The 12,372-nt window shown below is 36.9% G+C and overlaps 1 protein-coding gene across 1 annotated transcript in view; it reads right to left on the bottom strand.

The window, feature by feature from the left end:
• The window catches only part of LOC138331182 (RIMS-binding protein 2-like), a 184,840-nt gene extending 172,468 nt beyond the window's left edge, over positions 1-12,372 (bottom strand). The window contains exon 1 of the mRNA XM_069278661.1: positions 11,557-12,372. Within this exon, the coding sequence (XP_069134762.1) occupies positions 11,557-11,703 (147 nt within the window). The 5' untranslated portion in view covers positions 11,704-12,372. The remainder of the gene's footprint in view (positions 1-11,556) is intronic.

Here is a 12,372-nt window from a genome sequence, read left to right as displayed (position 1 = left end):
ACACACACTTATATGTTCCCTAATCACACCTGAGTGACACACTCTTACATGTTCCCTAATCACACCTGAGTGACACACACTCATATGTTCCCAAATCACACCTGAGTGACACACACTTACATGTTCCTTAATCACACCTGAGTGACACACACTTACATGTTCCCTAATCACACCTGAGTGACATACATTCATATGTCCCTAATCACACATGAGTGACATACACTCATATGTTCCCTTATTACACCTGTGTGACAAATACTTACATGTTCCCATATCACACCTGAGTGACATACACTTACATGTTTCCTTTATCACACCTGTGTGACACATAATTACATGTTCCCATATCACACCTGAGTGACATACACTTACATGTTTCCTTATCACACCTGTGTGACACATAATTACATGTTCCCATATCATACCTGAGTGACACACACTTACATGTTCCCCAATCACACCTGAGTGACACATACTTACCTGTTCCCTAATCACACCTGAGTGACACACACTTACATGATCACTAATCACACCTGGGTGACACACACTTACATGTTCCCTAATCACACCTGAGTGACACACACTTACCTGTTCCCTTATCACACCTGAGTGAAACACACTTACATGTTCCCGAATCACTTCAGCGTAACAAACACTGATGTAAGGTTTACTATTGTGATTGGCCGGATGGTACGAGTATCGCTGTAGGGGTTTGGGGGCCACGCCTGAGCTCCTCATTAGTGGTCCAACACTTGCAGGCATTTTTAAAACCAATCAGTGGAGTAAAACACATCCTAATTATTTGTGGTTGGTTCCAATCTAGTAGAACCATGCACTGTCAATAAGCATCATAATGCTTCAAATGGAATGGATTTTGTCAAATGATCATCTTACTTATAAACTGTCTTGGTCCTAAAAATGACTGTCAATAATTCTGTTCTCTTGTCCACACTTGGTGTAACACATCAATAGTCCACTATCTAGATGACAGATTGATGTAAATTTCACTTCACCTTGTACTTTTGAGATAACGTTTATATAGTCATCAACTATATTTAATATCAATTTGAAGTTCAATAAGCTTCATGCATCCTTCCAGGTTTTGAAAAACCAACATAAATTTGTAATTTTGTTACAAAGTTTAGTGCTATTCCTTTGGGGAAATTAGTAAAATGTCTCCGTAGGCCTTGACGTTTTAATCCAACATTATGAACTTGTATATATCCAGAAATACAGTTATTTCAGCCAATTACAATGAAAAGTTGTTATCCATGATTGACCACTCATTAACATTCCACTGAAGGTCCACCATCCATTACTGAAGTATCTAATGAAATAATCCTCATCAACACATAGAAGTTACAATTTGTATTTATTGCTTTGATAACACAATCATATGATTTCTAACATTTCTCCAAGCTTAAGATGTCATTTTCAGTTCTCGATGATTTTTTATAAATCCAGAACTCTATTTTAATGTTCGCACTTCAACAGAATTGACAAGTTACAAGATGTAAGAATATGTATTAGGATAGGTAATAGATGGCTCAAGAGTCTCTCTGCTGACTCAGTGAACACAATAGTTAAATAATAGCCATGACATGCAGATTCCAATCAAGTATATATACCCATTGTAAAACTTGAAGCTACTTCAGTTTGTGGGCAGGTACACAAATCGGAAATCCTCACACATGTTGGCTGCCGCTGAATACCATCTTTTATCATCAAATCACTGTGAATCCTGGTATATGACCTGTCATGTTACATTACAATTCATAATGATCTGTTCCGTGCTGATTTTGTGGCCATTTTCACTGTTTCCAAATGTTACCAAATTTCTATGTTGTCCATTTAGAACTGTAGGTCTTCCTTCTATGTACAGATAACTTCATGTTTAACGGACCCAAGATAGAATTCTGTAAACATTGGCTGACGTCGTCTGAGCAATTAGAACTTCCGACAGGTATACAGATGTAGCTTTAACGAGATACAGGTGTATATCAATACCTTGCCTGTTTGCTCTCCCTTGTCCGGTCCCATTCTTCACTTACACTTTTGTAAACACACATATGTGACAGTTCAACCAGCTTATAAAATTTCAGTCGATAACACAGCCATATATTGGGATCAATACTGAAACCTGTTACACTATCGGGTATTTCCCTAAATGTAAAATTAGAAAAATACTTCTAACTCATTGATGGCCACAAAATTACTCCATGATCGTAGTGACATGTAGATGTATTATGATGAGAGATGTGGAAGTCCTGACAGTAAACAACCGACGCACCAAACCAAAAGTCATTCTCTTTCAAATGTTTTATATTTCCCAATATTCTCCATATTTAAATGATACAAAATACAACTTCACAAAAGATCCACCGTTATACATATATGACATCATATCCTGCTCTCTATAAATGGTGTTTCTCCATTAATTTACCGCTCAATCTAAAAATCTAGCGAGGTTCACATAACAGTGGTATATCGTGGATAGTAATTAGTGTTCCATGGTGTACTGGGTACTCCTAAATAATACTCTCTTTTGTTGTACACAAACGGATTGAATGTATTAAAAATATGATATAATATTTCCAATATATATATATATATATATACCTATTCAGAATTTTAAAAACCACTGTAGTATATATATAAACCTATTGGCCAGTGTACCTGGGAATCAATACACACATAGGAATGCTACTGTAATCCTATTAGAACAGCCGGCACACAATGACAAGTTTTGTAAATACTATGGGTAGATCAATTTCATTTGTCACTAGTTGGCACTCAAACTTATTTAATTAAATCAATATGAATGTCAGGTTTTTTCCTAATTTTCAATCCGATCATAATGGAATAAATGTATCATGCACCAAGTGGTAGCTAGAGCTACGTGTATTTTTCCCATTTATATAGTTGGGAGGTCCATCAGGATGGCGACTATTTAGTTTAGGTAATTAACGTTATAGCACATAAGTCACACCCTTCTGAAACTTCCCTTTTTGGTTCATGAACACTTGGTGAAGTGTTCATTGTTGGTAACCAAACACAGGAGCTTTCCTCTTTTAGTATTTATTACACAAGTTTACAGTCTATATTGGTGCTGGTCCACACTTAGTCCTTTGCAAAGGCCAGCATACTCTCTATAACTTCCAACTCAACCACTGTAACCAAGAGGTGGAGGGCTAGTGGTAGAATGTCAGACACCTTAACCACTCAGCCACTGTGACCAAGAGGTGGAGGTCTAGTGGTAGAATGTCAGACACCTTAACCACTCAGCCACTGTGACCAAGAGGTGGAGGTCTAGTGGTAGAATGCTACACCTTAACCACTCAGCCACTGTAACCAAGAGGTGGAGGGCTAGTGGTAGAATGTCAGACACCTTAACCACTCAGCCACTGTGACCAAGAGGTGGAGGTCTAGTGGTAGAATGTCAGACACCTTAACCACTCAGCCACTGTGACCAAGAGGTGGAGGTCTAGTGGTAGAATGTCAGACACCTTAACCACTCAGCCACTGTGACCAAGAGGTGGAGGTCTAGTGGTAGAATGTCAGACACCTTAACCACTCAGCCACTGTGACTAAGAGGTGGAAGACTAGTGGTAGAATGTCAGACACCTTAACCACTCAGCCACTGTGACCAAGAGGTGGAAGACTAGTGGTAGAATGTCAGACACCTTAACCACTCAGCCACTGTGACCAAGAGGTGGAGGTCTAGTGGTAGAATGTCAGACACCTTAACCACTCAGCCACTGTGACCAAGAGGTGGAAGACTAGTGGTAGAATGTCAGACACCTTAACCACTCAGCCACTGTAACCAAGAGGTGGAGGTCTAGTGGTAGAATGTCAGACACCTTAACCACTCAGCCACTGTGACCAAGAGGTGGAAGACTAGTGGTAGAATGTCAGACACCTTAACCACTCAGCCACTGTGACCAAGAGGTGGAAGACTAGTGGTAGAATGTCAGACACCTTAACCACTCAGCCACTGTGACCAAGAGGTGGAGGTCTAGTGGTAGAATGTCAGACACCTTAACCACTCAGCCACTGTGACCAAGAGGTGGAAGACTAGTGGTAGAATGTCAGACACCTTAACCACTCAGCCACTGTGACCAAGAGGTGGAGGGCTAGTGGTAGAATGTCAGACACCTTAACCACTCAGCCACTGTGACCAAGAGGTGGAGGTCTAGTGGTAGAATGTCAGACACCTTAACCACTCAGCCACTGTGACCAAGAGGTGGAAGACTAGTGGTAGAATGTCAGACACCTTAACCACTCAGCCACTGTGACCAAGAGGTGGAAGACTAGTGGTAGAATGTCAGACACCTTAACCACTCAGCCACTGTGACCAAGAGGTGGAGGTCTAGTGGTAGAATGTCAGACACCTTAACCACTCAGCCACTGTGACCAAGAGGTGGAGGTCTAGTGGTAGAATGTCAGACACCTTAACCACTCAGCCACTGTGACCAAGAGGTGGAAGACTAGTGGTAGAATGTCAGGGCTAGTGGTAGAAGTGGTCTACTTGGAATTTAGATATTAGGGCCATATGGGGGAGGGGGTATGCAGGTAGGTTGATGGTTATAGATAGAATAAGCCTTGTCAAATCTGCACACTAATTACAGGTATTTTATTACAGGTATTATACCTGTATACAGGTAGGTTGATGGTTATAGATGGAATAAGCCTTGTCACATCTGCACACTAATTACAGGTATTTTATTACAGGTATTATACCTGTATACAGGTAGGTTGATGGTTATAGATAGAATAAGCCTTGTCAAATCTGCACACTAATTACAGGTATTTTATTACAGGTATTATACCTGTATACAGGTAGGTTGATGGTTATAGATGGAATAAGCCTTGTCACATCTGCACACTAATTACAGGTATTTTATTACAGGTATTATACCTGTATACAGGTAGGTTGATGGTTATAGATGGAATAACCTTGTCACATCTGCACACTAATTACAGGTATTTTATTACAGGTATTATACCTGTATACAGGTAGGTTGATGAGAGATGGTCTTAACACAGACAAATTCCTGATGTACACATTGTACAGTCTATTTTTAGCTTTCTATTATCTTCCTCAATATATCATCTTCCTACCTAAACAATACCATGTTGGATGGGCCTTTTTTTCCCTAGAGTCACAAATATACACTAGCTGGATAGGGGTTCAGGATACCGGTACTTAGTATGTAATGGGAGTAACCTCAGAGTCGGTATACATTGGTATACCAACCAGGGCACTTTCAGGTTGTGAATACCAAGCTCCCAAGAGGTGCCCTAGTTGGTATACTGATGCATACCGACTCTGAGATTAATATCCTACCGCAAAACCGTAAAGTATAGGCGAAAAAAAAACAGTCGAATGGTTAGTGAGTCTGAATTTCTGATGAACAAGAAAGCTGCTAGCGACAAATTTGAATCCTTGAATAAATGATGTTATAGAAAAATGTAATGTTCCAGCATTGAATTTGATTGCATTGTTATAAAGTCTCGTCATGTCTTAATGAATGCTCTACAAACTAAACATTGATGATCCTTATGAATTTATATTAACTTAACTACGACATTAAGAAATATCGCCATAAGAATATCAACTCTATCATTTGGCGAAATTTGGTAATTTTCTTACTATCAAAGATATTACTAAAACATAATAGGACTTAATTTAACTAAATCAAATCCATTTCTGCGATATACATAGTGATACAATATGGTCTCAGCCAAATCACACTGGTAGAACTTGAGAAGAAGTTCAAAATGTGTTTTCAAGATGGCGGCCATCTTCATGCAATCAATCAATTTTCCTTCTTCCTTTCAGTCCAAATATATATACTTTGATAGTACTATGTGGGCCTATACTGATGTTTGTGTATAGTTTACCTAACTTTGATAGTACTATTTAGGTCTATACTGATGTTTGTGTATAGTTTACCTAACTTTGATAGTACTATGTGGGTCTATACTGATGTTTGTGTATAGTTTACCTAACTTTGATAGTACTATGTGGGTCTATACTGATGTTTGTGTATAGTTTACCTAACTTTGATAGTACTATGTGGGTCTATACTGATGTTTGGTGTATAGTTTACCTAACTTTGATAGTACTATGTGGGCCTACTGATGTTTGTGTATAGTTTACCTAACTTTGATAGTACTATGTGGGCCTACTGATGTTTGTGTATAGTTTACCTAACTTTGATAGTACTATGTAGGCCTATACTGATGTTTGTGTATAGTTTACCTAACTTTGATAGTACTATGTGGGTCTATACTGATGTTTGTGTATAGTTTACCTAACTTTGATAGTACTGTGTGGGCCTATACTGATGTTTGTGTATAGTTTACCTAACTTTGATAGTACTATGTGGGTCTATACTGATGTTTGTGTATAGTTTACCTAACTTTGATAGTACTATGTGGGTCTATACTGATGTTTGTGTATAGTTTACCTAACTTTGATAGTACTATATGGGCCTATACTAATGTTTGTGTATAGTTTACCTAACTTTGATAGTACTATACGGGCCTATACTGATGTTTGTGTATAGTTTACCTAACTTTGATAGTACTATGTAGGTCTATACTGATGTTTGTGTATAGTTTACCTAACTTTGATAGTACTATGTGGGCCTATACTGATGTTTGTGTATAGTTTACCTAACTTTGATAGTACTATGTGGACCTATACTGATGTTTGTGTATAGTTTACCTAACTTTGATAGTACTATATGGGCCTATACTGATGTTTGTGTATAGTTTACCTAACTTTGATAGTACTATGTGGGTCTATACTGATGTTTGTGTATAGTTTACCTAACTTTGATAGTACTATGTGGGCCTATACTGATGTTTGTGTATAGTTTACCTAACTTTGATAGTACTATGTGGGCCTATACTGATGTTTGTGTATAGTTTACCTAACTTTGATAGTACTATATGGGCCTATACTGATGTTTGTGTATAGTTTACCTAACTTTGATAGTACTATGTGGGTCTATACTGATGTTTGTGTATAGTTTACCTAACTTTGATAGTACTATGTGGGCTACTGATGTTTGTGTATAGTTTACCTAACTTTGATAGTACTATGTGGGCCTATACTGATGTTTGTGTATAGTTTACCTAACTTTGATAGTACTATGTGGGTCTATACTGATGTTTGTGTATAGTTTACCTAACTTTGATAGTACTATGTGGGCCTATACTGATGTTTGTGTATAGTTTACCTAACTTTGATAGTACTATGTAGGCCTATACTGATGTTTGTGTATAGTTTAACTAACTTTGATAGTACAATGTGGGTCTATACTGATGTTTGTGTATAGTTTACCTAACTTTGATAGTACTATGTGGGCCTACTGATGTTTGTGTATAGTTTACCTAACTTTGATAGTACTATGTAGGCCTACTAATGTTTGTGTATAGTTTACCTAACTTGATAGTACTATGTGGCCTATACTGATTTTGTGTATAGTTTACCTAACTTGATAGTACTATGTGGGCCTATACTGATGTTTGTGTATAGTTTACCTAACTTTGATAGTACTATGTGGACCTATACTGATGTTTGTGTATAGTTTACCTAACTTTGATAGTACTATGTGGACCTGTACTGATGTTTGTGTATAGTTTACCTAACTTTGATAGTACTATGTGGGCCTACTGATGTTTGTGTATAGTTTACCTAACTTTGATAGTACTATGTGGACCTATACTGATGTTTGTGTATAGTTTACCTAACTTTGATAGTACTATATGGGCCTATACTGATGTTTGTGTATAGTTTACCTAACTTTGATAGTACTATGTGGACCTATACTGATGTTTGTGTATAGTTTTACCTAACTTTGATAGTACTATGTGGGCCTACTGATGTTTGTGTATAGTTTACCTAACTTTGATAGTACTATGTGGACCTATACTGATGTTTGTGTATAGTTTACCTAACTTTGATAGTACTATATGGGCCTATACTGATGTTTGTGTATAGTTTACCTAACTTTGATAGTACTATGTGGGCCTATACTGATGTTTGTGTATAGTTTACCTAACTTTGATAGTACTATGTAGGTCTATACTGATGTTTGTGTATAGTTTACCTAACTTTGATAGTACTATGTATATAGGCCTATACTGATGTTTGTGTATAGTTTACCTAACTTTGATAGTACTATGTAGCCCTACTGATGTTTGTGTATAGTTTACATAACTTTGATAATACTATGTGGGCCTATACTGATGTTTGTGTATAGTTTACCTAACTTTGATAGTACTATGTGGGCCTACTGATGTTTGTGTATAGTTTACCTAATTTTGATAGTACTATGTGGGTTTATACAGATGTTTGTGTATAGTTTACCTAACTTTGATAGTACTATGTAGGCCTATACTGATGTTTGTGTATAGTTTACCTAACTTTGATAGTACTATGTAGGCCTACTGATGTTTGTGTATAGTTTACCTAACTTTGATAGTACTATGTGGGCCTATACTGATGTTTGTGTATAGTTTACCTAACTTTGATAGTACTATGTGGGTCTATACTGATGTTTGTGTATAGTTTACCTAACTTTGATAGTACTATATGGGCCTATACTGATGTTTGTGTATAGTTTACCTAACTTTGATAGTACTATATGGGCCTATACTGATGTTTGTGTATAGTTTACCTAACTTTGATAGTACTATGTGGGCCTACTGATGTTTGTGTATAGTTTACCTAACTTTGATAGTACTATGTGGGCCTATACTGATGTTTGTGTATAGTTTACCTAACTTTGATAGTACTATATGGGCCTATACTAATGTTTGTGTATAGTTTACCTAACTTTGATAGTACTATGTAGGTCTATACTGATGTTTGTGTATAGTTTACCTAACTTTGATAGTACTATGTGGGTCTATACTGATGTTTGTGTATAGTTTACCTAACTTTGATAGTACTATGTGGGCCTATACTGATGTTTGTGTATAGTTTACCTAACTTTGATAGTACTATGTGGGCCTACTGATGTTTGTGTATAGTTTACCTAACTTTGATAGTACTATATATGGGCCTATACTGATGTTTGTGTATAGTTTACCTAACTTTGATAGTACTATGTGGGCCTACTGATGTTTGTGTATAGTTTACCTAACTTTGATAGTACTATGTGGGTCTATACTGATGTTTGTGTATAGTTTACCTAACTTTGATAGTACTATGTGGGCCTATACTGATGTTTGTGTATAGTTTACCTAACTTTGATAGTACTATGTGGGCCTATACTGATGTTTGTGTATAGTTTACCTAACTTTGATAGTACTATGTGGGCCTATACTGATGTTTGTGTATAGTTTACCTAACTTTGATAGTACTATGTGGGCCTACTGATGTTTGTGTATAGTTTACCTAACTTTGATAGTACTATAGGGGCCTATACTGATGTTTGTGTATAGTTTACCTAACTTTGATAGTACTATGTGGGGTCTATACTGATGTTTGTGTATAGTTTACATAACTTTGATAGTACTATGTGGGCCTATACTGATGTTTGTGTATAGTTTACCTAACTTTGATAGTACTATGTGGACCTATACTGATGTTTGTGTATAGTTTACCTAACTTTGATAGTACTATGTGGGCCTATACTGATGTTTGTGTATAGTTTACCTAACTTTGATAGTACTATGTGGGCCTATACTGATGTTTGTGTATAGTTTACCTAACTTTGATAGTACTATGTAGGTCTATACTGATGTTTGTGTATAGTTTACCTAACTTTGATAGTACTATGTGGGCCTATACTGATGTTTGTGTATAGTTTACCTAACTTTGATAGTACTATGTGGGTCTATACTGATGTTTGTGTATAGTTTACCTAACTTTGATAGTACTATGTGGGCCTACTGATGTTTGTGTATAGTTTACCTAACTTTGATAGTACTATGTGGGCCTACTGATGTTTGTGTATAGTTTACTTGACTTTGATAGTACTATGTGGGCCTACTGATGTTTGTGTATAGTTTACCTAACTTTGATAGTACTATGTGGGCCTATACTGATGTTTGTGTATAGTTTACCTAACTTTGATAGTACTATGTGGGTCTATACTGATGTTTGTGTATAGTTTACCTAACTTTGATAGTACTATGTGGGTCTATACTGATGTTTGTGTATAGTTTACCTAACTTTGATAGTACTATGTGGGCCTATACTGATGTTTGTGTATAGTTTACCTAACTTTGATAGTACTATGTGGGCCTATACTGATGTTTGTGTATAGTTTACCTAACTTTGATAGTACTATGTGGGCCTACTGATGTTTGTGTATAGTTTACCTAACTTTGATAGTACTATGTGGGCCTACTGATGTTTGTGTATAGTTTACCTAACTTTGATAGTACTATGTGGGCCTATACTGATGTTTGTGTATAGTTTACCTAACTTTGATAGTACTATGTGGGTCTATACTGATGTTTGTGTATAGTTTACCTAACTTTGATAGTACTATGTGGGCCTATACTGATGTTTGTGTATAGTTTACCTAACTTTGATAGTACTATGTGGACCTATACTGATGTTTGTGTATAGTTTACCTAACTTTGATAGTACTATGTGGGCCTATACTGATGTTTGTGTATAGTTTACCTAACTTTGATAGTACTATGTGGGCCTACTGATGTTTGTGTATAGTTTACCTAACTTTGATAGTACTATGTGGGCCTATACTGATGTTTGTGTATAGTTTACCTAACTTTGATAGTACTATGTGGGCCTATCACTGATGTTTGTGTATAGTTTACCTAATTTTGATAGTACTATGTAGCCCTACTGATGTTTGTGTATAGTTTACCTAACTTTGATAGTACTATGTGGGCCTATACTGATGTTTGTGTATAGTTTACCTAACTTTGATAGTACTATGTGGGCCTACTGATGTTTGTGTATTGTTTACCTGACTTTGATAGTACTATGTAAGCCTACTGATGTTTGTGTATAGTTTACCTGACTTTGATAGTACTATGTGGGCCTACTGATGTTTATGTATAGTTTACATAACTTTGATAGTACTATGTGGGCCTATACTGATGTTTGTGTATAGTTTACCTAACTTTGATAGTACTATGTGGGTCTATACTGATGTTTGTGTATAGTTTACCTAACTTTGATAGTACTATGTGGGCCTATACTGATGTTTGTGTATAGTTTACCTAACTTTGATAGTACTATGTGGGCCTATACTGATGTTTGTGTATAGTTTACCTAACTTTGATAGTACTATGTGGGCCTATACTGATGTTTGTGTATAGTTTACCTAACATTGATAGTACTATGTTGGCCTATACTAATGTTTGTGTATAGTTTACCTAACTTTGATAGTACTATGTGGGCCTACTGATGTTTGTGTATAGTTTACCTAACTTTGATAGTACTATGTGGGCCTATACTGATGTTTGTGTATAGTTTACCTAACATTGATAGTACTATGTGGGCCTATACTGATGTTTGTGTATAGTTTACCTGACTTTGATAGTACTATGTGGGCCTACCTGTGTTTGTGTGACTGTGCCTGGATTATAAGGCACATATACAGGAACTCTCTCCTCTTCATATCTCTGTCGGACGGAGCTTGGCCGTTCCTCCTCCTCATATCTCTGTCGGGCGGAGCTCTGTCGTTCCAACATACATTCCTGCATGGTGTCACATGTGAGATGTGTAAACACAACAACAAACCTACCGGTCAAGTAATCCGGACACAGGGAAATTAATCCAGTATTACATGAGTAGCCCGAGTATCACTGACTTATCACAACATTTTAAAATCCTCCTGTATATATCCATCGTATATCTCCTCACTTAGGATAACAACACACATCAGGTATATCATCACCTTCTCACGGACTTCCGCTGGCAGGTAAAAAGTTGGCAGGTAAGTGATTAATGACTATGTTAAGTCATTGGTCAGTTACATGTACATCTTCCAGTATGTATGTTGACCCAGACAACTGGACATTTAAATGCCCATGATGAACTGACCATCACTGATGAACTAATCATTCATATCAGCTGTAGTGGACAGCCAAGTAAAATCAAACTCTGGAAACTGTGGAGTGGTCTCCCTTGAGGCTATGTGTAAGTGTAAAAGTTTTGTCGGGTCAGTGGATGTGTCATAATCCTACCTGGTCAAGTTATCTATATCCTCCAATCACAGGTATTGTCATGGATAACAATACAAACTGTCCTACAGTGTCTCATCATCACACCTGTGCATATATACAGGTAAAGAGTCAGTTGATAACACTATGCAAGCTTGATCTGTCCCTTGTATACATATAGACCTCACTACCACCTTCATGTAGGTGCAT

This window comes from Argopecten irradians, chromosome 9 (genome assembly GCF_041381155.1).
Source record: "Argopecten irradians isolate NY chromosome 9, Ai_NY, whole genome shotgun sequence".
Classification (NCBI taxonomy): Eukaryota; Metazoa; Mollusca; class Bivalvia; order Pectinida; family Pectinidae; genus Argopecten; species Argopecten irradians.
This window is presented reverse-complemented; position numbering and strand designations above follow the sequence as displayed.